This window comes from Nothoprocta perdicaria, unplaced genomic scaffold (genome assembly GCF_003342845.1).
Source record: "Nothoprocta perdicaria isolate Ctin4 unplaced genomic scaffold, notPer1 scaffold_11, whole genome shotgun sequence".
Taxonomy (NCBI): Eukaryota; Metazoa; Chordata; class Aves; order Tinamiformes; family Tinamidae; genus Nothoprocta; species Nothoprocta perdicaria.
The window spans coordinates 4,630,702-4,641,724 of record NW_020454205.1 but is presented as its reverse complement, the minus strand read 5'-3'; the positions used below and the strand labels follow the sequence as shown (position 1 = coordinate 4,641,724).

General features: G+C 40.0%; 1 protein-coding gene across 4 annotated transcripts in view; it reads left to right on the top strand.

Moving 5' to 3' along the window:
* The first annotated feature begins 340 nt into the window (after window positions 1–340).
* Window positions 341–11,023, top strand: part of ABI2 (abl interactor 2) — a 60,355-nt gene continuing 49,672 nt past the window's right edge. For all 4 annotated transcript variants that reach the window (XM_026048115.1, XM_026048101.1, XM_026048108.1 and 1 more), the window contains exon 1: window positions 341–467. In XM_026048115.1, the coding sequence (XP_025903900.1) occupies window positions 351–467 (117 nt within the window). In that variant the 5' untranslated portion in view covers window positions 341–350. The remainder of the gene's footprint in view (window positions 468–11,023) is intronic.

Genomic DNA, 11,023 nt, shown 5'->3' with positions numbered 1-11,023 from the left:
AGCGCAAGCGCCCGACCCCCGCGCACGCTGCGCCCTAAAACAAAGCTCCTATTGACACCAACGGGCGCGGAATCAGAGCCCAGCTCTGCTGGGGAGCTGCTGCTAATAAATTAATGCAAAAATAACTACGAAGGGGGAGGTTTCATGGAGGGAAAACGCAGCAGCGCCCACAGGGGAAGGGGATTCCCGGCGCACGCGCCCCCTCCCCCCGGATGCGCGGCCGGAAATGGGCGCGCGCAGCGAGCGCGGGGGGTATGGGGGGGGCGCGCGCGCGCATGCGCAGCAGGGCCCGCCGCGCTGGGGGTGCCGCGCGGTGCGTGCGCGCGGCGCGAGGCCGGGACGATGTGAAGATGGCGGAGCTGCAGATGCTGCTGGAGGAGGAGATCCCGGGCGGGCGCCGGGCCCTCTTCGACAGCTACACGAACCTCGAGCGCGTGGCCGAGTACTGCGAGACCAACTACATCCAGGTGCGCCGGGGCGCGGCGCGCGCGGCGTAACGGTCGCTCCCCCGCGCCTAACGGTCGCCTAACGGCCGCCTAACGGCGAGGGCGATGCGCGTGGCGGGATCGCGGCGCCCCCGCGCTGGGCCCCGGGGCCGCCGCAGCTTCCCGGGGCCGCGGGCTCCGGCGGTGCTCGGCGCGGGGAGGGCGGGTGGCGGCGGCGGCTGCCGCCCGGGAGGAGGAGAGCGCGTTCAGCCCCGGCGTGACACGGCGTTTAAATGTTTAATTGGTTTCCCAATTAAATCCCTTCCCCTCGGTGCGCCTGCCGGGGGTTTGACTCAGATTTGCCTTCGCTCCCTTCTCACCTCTGCCTCTCGTTGGTGACGGCAGCGACACGACACGATGAAGCGAGGCGTCTGCTCCCTTTAAATTTCGTATTTGTGCCCGTTGATCTACCAGCGCTCGCACCTAATTCCCAGCGGGGAGCTGTGTGCCGCTCCGCGCGCTTCCCTCGGCGCGTGGGGCCGCGGGTGGGCGGCTGCCAGGCCGGGGTGCAGGAGGGAGGACGCTGAATTCGGGGCCGAGTGCCTGGCAGAAGTTGTCGCCGCAGCGCCTGGTTTCACAGCCACCGCTGGAAAGTCCGGTTGGTGCCAGGGCTCTTTGCTAGGAAGAGAAACAAGATGTAGTCCATTTACTTGGATAGTGAAATCGGGGCCAAATGAAGAGTTTCCCCTGAGAAAAAGCTCACACAAAACCCAGCATCTGTGATGGTGTTAGTGGTGGGAAGCTCCAAAGAGCAGCCTGGATGTGTAGAATGGGTCTGTGGTGTCGGAAGAAGCGCGCAGCTCCCCAGCTTTATTTCTGCTTCTAGTCCCCTAAGTGCAAAGTGCTTGTGGGTTTCCAGAGGGCAAGTAGGAGTAAGAGCTGTGTTTAGGTTGCTTTATTGGTGAAGATGAACGAGACCCTTTAAGCAGTGACAAAGGAGTAGTTAAAATGTCACTGTAAAGAAACTTAAACTGTTTCTTCCGAATAGGTGTATGACCAGCCCTCCTTTAGAGCGAAAATTGTGCATATGATAGGTCCTTAGCAAACCTGTCAGTTACAGTGAAATTGCATATGTAGTTTATTATGTAAATAGTAACATACCATATGTTGAATTAGTGTCACTTGAGCTTTTTAGAAAAAATATATTAAATTTTGTTATTACTGCTCTAACCCGACATACATGTCTTGAAATTTATGCTTTCTAAAAAACTAGCAAACTGATTTTTCTGGAAAAAAAGACAGAGGAGGCTTGGAAGGCTGAAACTGATAGAGAGGAACATAGTTTATGGGTTTTTTTTGTTCTTTCTTTGACCTTCTTTAGTGTTCTTCTTATAAGCAGAGGATTGTAAAATCCATATCCAGCATCTCCACTTGTATTGTTTTAATAGAAACCACAGAGGAGGACAATACTGTGTTGTTCTGTGCAAAAACAGAACAAGAAAAAAACAAGAAAAAAAAGGTGGGGTTCCCCTCTCCTCCCCCCCCCAGACAGCCTACAGTTTCAGAATGGTCTAAAATAATAAGGGAGGTAGGTATAAACAGATGGTGAGTGATGAATGAGGCTCTGTCGGTTAGCCCGGTGGATTCTGGCCACCACGCGGCAGGACTGTGGTGGTTGCCTGTGGTCATCCAAACATTGTGACCCTGGAGAGCTTTCAGAGCTGGCTAGGATGAAGGAAGATGATGGTACTGTGAGGAGTGACTGCGAAGCGCTGCATGGGTCTCAGCATGAAAATGCTCAAAAGAGGGAATGGAGATCGCAGTCAGCTGAGGATAGGCCTTTTAGTACTGAATGAGAAACTAGAGAGGAGTCAGAAGTGAAGGCCTTCTGGGTTTGGTAGATGTGACTGTCCATGTTAAAAAGACATCTGTCAAGGAACAACCTCACAATGTCTCTTACCAAAACTGCATAAACTCCGTATGCTTCACACCTAGAGCTGACTTTTTTTTTTCCTTAAAAAGTTAAATGAATATATTTAATGAAATGCTAATTTTACTTCCAAGAATACTTATTCCAATTTTATGTCCAAATTAACCCTGAAAGGAGCCTTGCATTTTAAGCTGAAGATGGATGAACTTGTGATTGCATGCAACTATGTGGAGAGTAATCTCCCCTAAAGTCACGTAGTGAAGCAGAACTAATTCTACGTTAATCTTTAGTGTTTTCTTGTTGATAGAAGGTTTTGTCGTGGATATTCTTTGGATCTCTTAGAAGACACTCGAAACGCAACTAGGATCTGAGTTTTTCTGTTGAATGCTAGACTGGGGCATTGAAGTCACGTTCCATTGACCTGTATTTGTCAGTAGAAAGGCTCTTCCCCTTTTCTGTACCAGCTTGTGCTTTGAGGTTTTTGTGGTTTTATTTTCGAGTACAGAAATTGCTACAAATGTCAGCACTGGCATAGGTCAGTCTATTAGAGAATTTGAAGTACAATGAAAAGGTGAATGTCATTTTTCTCCTTGAGAAGTATTGTGGCATCTTCAAATAATCAAGCATATAATCTCTTAATGTGTGGGAATTGCTATTTCATAGTAGTAGAACTGTGTTTGCAGCTCCTTTCGCTTGTTCATAGGGAATGAAAAATCTATTCTTTGAAATCTAGGGAGTGTTTGATTAACCAAATTGGGATTGATACCTATTGAGCTTGATTATTACAGCAAGAAGGATATGTTAAATAAATTGCTATCCTTCCCTTGAATTTTCAATACAGTACCACATCAGAGCACATCAACTTAAAATCTTATCATAAAAGAATAGAAAACACTGCAAATATGTAGTAAGTGGAATTGCAGACATAAAATGAAAAGGGCTACTCTTTTGGAAAGGAAAGCTATTCTCGTTTGTTGCTCTTAAACAAGTCTTTTTCTCTTTAAATTTTCTCACTGAGTAAATTGGTCTCCCAGCTCTCCAGTCAAAAAATTACATACTAAGATGATATGTTTTTAAAGAGACACTACTCTCTTAAATAAGAAAATGAATTGATAGAACAAAGATGTAAAGTATAATCTCCATTTTATAGTACAACAATTTTTATAACTTTTCCTTGACTGTGATTTTATTTTAAATAAGAATAGTAAGAATTCAGTTTTAAAATATAAATGCGTAATTTTTCACTTTGATCTGCTTATATTGCTACAGGAGTCAAATAACTTTCCTTGTTCAAAGGATTTATTCTTTTTATTCTTCTAATAACTTGGACAAATCATAGTTACTTTTATGTGATACTTTTAAAAGCCTGTTTTTGTTTGAACTGATAAAATGTCAATCAGAGGTTAAATTTTATACTCCCTCCTGTAAGTGTTCTAAGTATTATGTTCTAATGCTGTCTTCTGTTACCAAGTTGAGTCTCGATCTAAACTGTGCAACAGTATTTCTATAAAATTTCATTATTTGATGTACTTGATATTAAAAAACAAAAAGCAGTTCTATACTATTGACTTTTCTGAGACTTTCATAAAGCCCAGAGAATAGTTATACTGGTCACCGTGCCATGTTTATATAATTTTTATATTTCTGCACTGGTTTTGATCAGGAAGAAGTCTGATCAAGTTTTGAGTCTGAGAATTTTGGCTGTCTTAAATAGTTAGGTTATTTGTGCATCTTGTTCCTGTTATACTAAAGCAAATTCCAGCATTATCTTTGCCTGTAATAGTTTCTTAGCGCTTGCACTGTATAAGCCTCTTCTAGAATAATCTTTCTTTTCTTTCTTACGATGATCACTCTTTTAAAAACAGCTTTGCAGTGCGTGTAGCTTTCTAGGGTAACTGAATGCTTGCATCTATTAACTCATTTATGAAAAAGAGTCAGAAAAAAATTACTAAATGGAGCCTTTTTAGTCAGCAAGTATCTTACAGAAACAGATTAAAAGAGGAGGGAAGGGGGAAAAGAGGAGGAAGGGGGGGGCGGGGGGGGGAGGTAAAAAATTCCTGCCAGCGAAGTTTGCATGCAAAACGGAGCGAAAAGCCAAGCCTCTGTGTCCTGTCCAGCTTTGAAAAGGAGCACAGGGATTTCTGTCTGCTGTGCTCTCCAGATTCTTCTAGCAGGCACTGTATTTCTAAGTCTTTCAACAAGATGGTGCTTTACTTGTCAACTCCAGTGACTTGAAGAGTGGGCTTCCAGTATTCCTGACTTCACAGTTTTCAGGTTGCCATGGCTGTTGTTGAGTTTTATTTGCAGAACCAGCCTTCTGGTATTTGTGAGGGAAGGGATGGGAGGAAGTTCTTTATTCCTGTCCATGAATATTCTGCCCTCCTGAGTATTAGAAGTACCAGCTTTCAGTCCTTGCAGATGGATTTGCTGAAGTAGTCATAATGGTGAAGTCCATAGATTGAGCTGTTTCATAGTTATTACCCACATACCTATTGAATTAAACTTTAATTTCTTAGCAAAACAAGTAATTGTAGCTTTTTCCTGTAGAATAAAGCTTCTACTAACATATATATATATAAGGTAGAGAAAGTAGAGAAAAGCTTCCACCTTGAGATTTTTTTTTTCCTGATTTCAGAAATGGTGGTCTTTTACAAATAATTTACTAACTTGAATGTGAAGATTCTTCTGGGTTGCATGTAATGACCTTTATCCTGCCTTTATTTTTGTAAGTGTATGTGGAACTGCTGGTAAATTGATCTGTAAACAGGTTTGAGGAAAGATCTTTGTTCTCTTTAATGAAGATGAAATGTGGGTCAGCTTAACAGAAAGATGACTGGACTTTTTAAAAAATTTACTTAATCATCAGAAACATGGGTAATGGTGGAAACTTCTTGTCATGATTTTCAGCCTTAGTAACACCTTCCCTAAATGTGTTTCTTTTATGATGCAGCTATACTAAAGAGGTGGTTAAGCTTAATGCTGATGGAAGATTTGTTCTGCAGATATGATAGTGGGTATTGATGAGCTCCAGGGAATGCTGATCCTGAAATTCATATCTCACCCACCAGGCTGCATTAGGATTTTGTAAAAATGTGATTTAACCCCAAGTAATATACCTGAGGGAATACCCAGCACGCTCTGTTTGCATTAGCATTTACTTATGGTTGTTGTTATCACTGAAGCCAACGCTTAAGCTGAGCAAGCTAAGCCTAGTGATTACTAAGATACGTGGTCACTGTCTAATGCAGAGCAGTGATGCTTCCTGCACGTTTGCAGTAGCAAAAAATGGAGTAAGGGAAAATGGAGTAAGGGAAGAACTTTCTTCAGTGTCTTCCCTCTGATGTTCTCTCCTGTTTAGGAAGTATGGATGATGGACTGATGCTACTGCAAAGGAGCTAGTAATAGTAGTAATGACTTTTTTCTGGTTTCTTTTACGTGTTCTGTTTTTCCTTCCCCTTTGCTTACTGTATCATGCAGTGTCTTAACTTGTCACGACCTGATAATTTAAAGGAAGTTTGGCAAATGCTGTTGCTTAAAGGTTTTAAGCTTTCGTATTGCCTTATCGGGATATGTGAAAAACCCTTCTTCTGAAGTGACGGCAAATGTTTTTAGTATCTGTGACAAAGTTAGAAAACAATGTTCTTTGATTAGAATTCTTCTAAATAAAATTCCAGAAAGGTATTTCAGTGGCAAGATGCCCGAGTTGTATCTATATTGAAAGCCTGCATAAATTGATATGGTGTATCTGTTCTATGGCCATGGTTTACAGGGAGCTTCTTGGTATATAAGTTTGTTGAAGATAATCCAGGTGTAGGGCTCTTGTCTATTTTCTTTTAAGCCAGAGAGTGTATCTGGTAAAGCTGATGAAGTATTTATCACTCATGGGCTCTATTTCCCCTTGTATTAACTGTCCACTGTTTCGCCAGGAGAGTGTAATGCATTTAATAGTGTCACAAGTTCAAATTGGGATTCAGGAAGAGTAAAATTGATTCTCTGTTAAGTGCATGTGGAAATAACATGCATCAGTTTGTCAGTGCTAATGGGAGTTGCTGGTGGTAATCCTATACCAATGTGAAAATAGAATTTATAAATATACAATTTGTTGTATATTGTTGTATACAAAGAAAGCCTTATAACATTAAATGGTAGTTAAAAGTGGTTCCATTGAATAGATTATTTCCTGGTTGTAGTTTGAATAATACTGATCACAATCATAATATAGAGTAGCAAGCTTCTGCTTCCTGCACTTAATATAACTCTCTAAAATTTATATCTTCTACCTTGTATTTTATTTGAATTTGCAGTCATTTCACTTTGTGGCTTAGTGCTCTGGGTTTTAAGGCAGGAAGTGGTGCACCACAGTGGTGTACCATCTAAGACAAGACCTTCGCCAACAAATACTGCTCTGTTGTGAACAGAATAAGACTTTTCACGTGCTTATGTTCAGCAGAATATTTATCGGAGAACAAAATGAATTTATGTTAACTACCGTATTTCGCAACAAATTTTCAGCAGTCGAAATGCCAGACTGTTGGCCCACTTATAGTGGACTCTGTTTTCAGATATTGTTTTGATGCTAAACTGTGCAACTGAAACTACCAGCTTGCTTAGTAGTCTGCAATCTGTAAATTTGTTGGACCCCTTTATGTGGAATTTTGTTATTGTGCTAGTCATACTTTATGAAGCAAAACCGTACCTCAGCAGATGAAGCATGTAATGGTAGCACACTAAATTTAGGTTATTTCCTCTTCTCAGGGTTCTTAGGTAGGCAATTTCTGTTGAAGCGGATGAAATAATATGCCCTTGTAAATGAGATGTGCCTATTTCAGTGAGAAATAGAAATTTTCTGGTTCCTAGGTTCAGCTGGCAAGTGGCTCTATCAAATTTGTAGTGATATACTCTGAATTATGGATTCTATATATGCTATGCACTTTTCCAGTAGCTTATTTCCCGGTAGATGTAATTGTAATACCTATTCTTAGTGGTCTTCATTTGAAATGTGTTTGTTTTATTATTATTGAATTACTGTTACCGTAGTCAAGTACTTGGTTTATGCTTAGTGAACTGCAGGGTAAGAGACTAACATCATTTGGTTTGGAGTTTCGTTAGTCACCTTATGGTTATACATGGTAGCTGATGTTACTTTTGTGCTGAACTTGCAAACTATGTGTAGTGTTTTGTAATTGTGTTTTTTTTTTCCTTTTTTCTTCTTGAAATTAAAAACTGCTTTAGCTAAATGTGAATGTTTTTATTAGGGTAGCTTAGAATCATAGAATTGTAATGGTTGGAAAAGACCTTTAAGATCATCAGCTCCAACAGTAAACCCTTCGATACCGTGCCTCCTAAACCATGTCCCTAAGTGCCTGCTCTACACGTTTCTTGAACACTGCCATGGACGGTGACTCAGTGTTCAAGTCTTGATGACTTGTAGCTTATAAGTTTATTGATCAAGTATATGTGAACTTTGTTACACTGCTCTTGTGCATATTTTAAAGTCCCTTTTTAAACCGGATGCTGCTCTGTTTAATTTATACTATAGATTCTATCAAGTTTTTTAAAACTGTCCTCTGAGAAGATCAGATCATGACTATTTAATTTCAACTTCGGCTGGTATTATTAATGGATTTGAGAAAAGCCTGAGCTACTTCTGTTTGAAGACACTTATTTCAGTCTGCATGCCATGATTATCAGAATGCTTTTTTATTCTTTTCAGTTTTCAGAAATACATAAGCTTCAAAACATCTGTTTCTTATGTCGTGAACCACTGTCCTTCTTGGTTTATATGCCCATCTGCCATAGTATGAATTCCGGTCAGTGTTTCTAGTGTGAGATTAAGAGAAACCTTGCAGGTGTTTCTGTTGGGCTTTGTTTTTTAGCATTACTAGGTTGACTGTGTTCAGAGAAAGGCACTTTACACTTGCTCTTAAAGAGCTGAAAGGGAAACTTTTCAGCATACCTGAAGGTTAAGTAAATTTCACTTTTGAGTAGATTAGGATAGGGAGTTTAATAAACCCGTTTAGTTGCTTGTCAGTTCATTGATGAGATTCAAAGTTTCAAACAGACTTGCCCACTGAGATGTAAGAGAGATTTACCCACCTAGAAATCTTTGGAGTGTGAGATGGTAAAAAATTAAAGCAGTGTCTCCAAAAGCTGTGAAGCTTAGTCTTTGCTGTTCTTCAGGGGGACATTCTCTGAGCTCATCTCATATCTCTGCTTCTACCTGTATCTCATTTCTACCTCGATCCTTGTGGCAGGTCTGTGCTGTACGGGTCATTGCTGAGCTGGTACAGCAGCTAAACTATCAGAAAGCTAATAAGGACAGGAAAAAACTCATTGAGTTTGCTCAGCGAGGATGGAAGGTTGAAATTGAGGAGGAGAGAAGGGGGATGAGGTAGGAAAAGAGAGGGATGATCCCTGCTGAGAACAGGGAGCTATTAGACTGACTCTGAGGCTCTAAGGCAGGAGTGAAGTTCTTCAAGACAGACTTGGTTATTTCAGTCTGCTGTGCTTCTTAGCAGTCAGGGATATATAAAATTAGTATTTTTGAGTATGATTTTTTTTAAAGGAAAAAGAAGTCTGTTTCACAAACAAAATATAAAGTCTTTGCTGAGTGGGTAGGCTGGTATGAATTCTTGATACATTAAAATGTCTTTGTTAGTTTCAATCCTAGTTCTGTAATAGTGTGTATTGGTTCAATATGAAATACCAATTCTCTTAATGATGTTGAAGTGTGTTCTCATGCTGCAAGTTTGAGGAGTATTGGGTGCTGCTAAATTTGCAGTTCAATTGAGTAGGTGGCAAGTTTGTAAGTTGGCAAGAGAAATGGAGCTTGTTTGTGTGAGGAAAAATAGAATATTTGCTGCAGAGTGCAGGTGATTATCCCCTCCATAAATTCATTGGATAAAAAAACATGTCTGCAAGAACTTGTGGAGGGCGTGAATGTATAATATCCTACATTAATTGGCTGTCTTGAATTACTTAATATTACTTTTATCAATCTCGGTGGAGACAAACACAAAGTATTTGCCCATTTGCTCCCCAGTTAGATAGCAGATTGCTAAAGATACCATGCTCTAAATAAATAAATGGAAAGTTTACAGTTGTTTTCAATATGCATAAATATATCTGAAAAGAGAAGTAGAAAAAGGCACCCCTCAAAATCTCTGCCCCTCACATCACCAAAAGCCAAATAGTAGGGTGAAAGGAATTACAGACATGAGTGATCCTGAACAGTATCCATATAGACAGGACCTAGAAAAGGGTTATTGTTGTCTCAGAGGTATAAAATAAAAGAATATATGAATAATATTGAGAACTGTGTATACCTATTTCCACTTTTATTGAATAAAATGCAAGAGATGCTCAATTTAGTTTCATAGATAATGCTATTTAACATAATATGTGGAGTTATTGCTGCAAGTTAATGTTTTAATGGGATTTAAAAAAGGTTAGGTGTTTTACATAAAAAAGAGAACAGATATCTTTTTTACATTTTTTTAATTTCATACTTTCACCTTGCCTTTGTTACAAATATATCGGTAATGGAGTTTGATTCCCATTGTATGAAACACCTGATGCCATTCAGTGTAACCCATTTCAGTAGATTATTGTGGACGTTACTTCTATTTAAGACTGTATTTCCTGAGTCCTGAAGCATAATCCTGCACCTTTCATCAGTGAGCAGCCTTTGGAATGCTTACTGCACATATCTCTGTTGGATTGGCCTGGCTTACTGCACATGTCCCTGTTGGATGGGAGGGAATGAATATGTTACTGAATGTTAGAAGGCAGAAGGTTAGCTATAGCCTCTGAATCTTTGTTGTATTTGACTAGTGGACTTTCTAGTCACAAAATAAAGATTTTGACAGATATTTTTCTTAGTTTAATATTACAGATGAAACTGATAATAAGGAGAAACTGATGCTAAATTAAGGACACATCTATACCCAATAAGATACTTGAAGGGATGAGTTAGTAGAACTATTGCAAAACATCACCTTACCATGATCTTCCTAAAACATAGATTTTTTTTTTTTTTGTATGCATATGCAATCTTTATTTGAATTTTTAGTCGTGTTGGAAAGTACCTCTAGAAATCATGTAATCCGACCTCCTCCCATCAGGCAGGGTCAGTTAGAGCGGCTTGTCCAAGATGATGGTGGGTTTTGAGTATTCCCCAATTAATGTGATTGCACCTTCGCTCAGTACAAACCTCCAAAATATCGGGAACGTGAAATTGTCTTACTTTTGCTGTTGTTGTTATACCTTGTGTTAAGGATCCAGAGAAGAATGAGAGTTTTTCTTTTCTCCAGCTGAAGATTTGAAGTACTTAAAAGTACTTGCTAAGAAAACCCAGGTATTTGTTTCAAAGCAAATTGTAATAAGTTTATCTTCTGTTATAAGCAATCTACTTCTATTCAGTGCGAATTCTCGAGCTCATTTTCTGTTAGATGTTACATCTTGCTGGGGGCAGGAAGTGCTAAGATCTAAATTACTTAAGTTAAAAAGAGAAAAGTGCTTAAGAGAATTTTTCCTTTCAGTTTTAAATTAATTATTAAAAAAAAAAATGAAACTTTTCTTCATTTTCTGGCCACCCTGGGGGCTGCACAATGATAGTGTCAACATTAGGAGTTTCCTTGGACCTATTTTTTTTTTTCCCTCCTCCCCC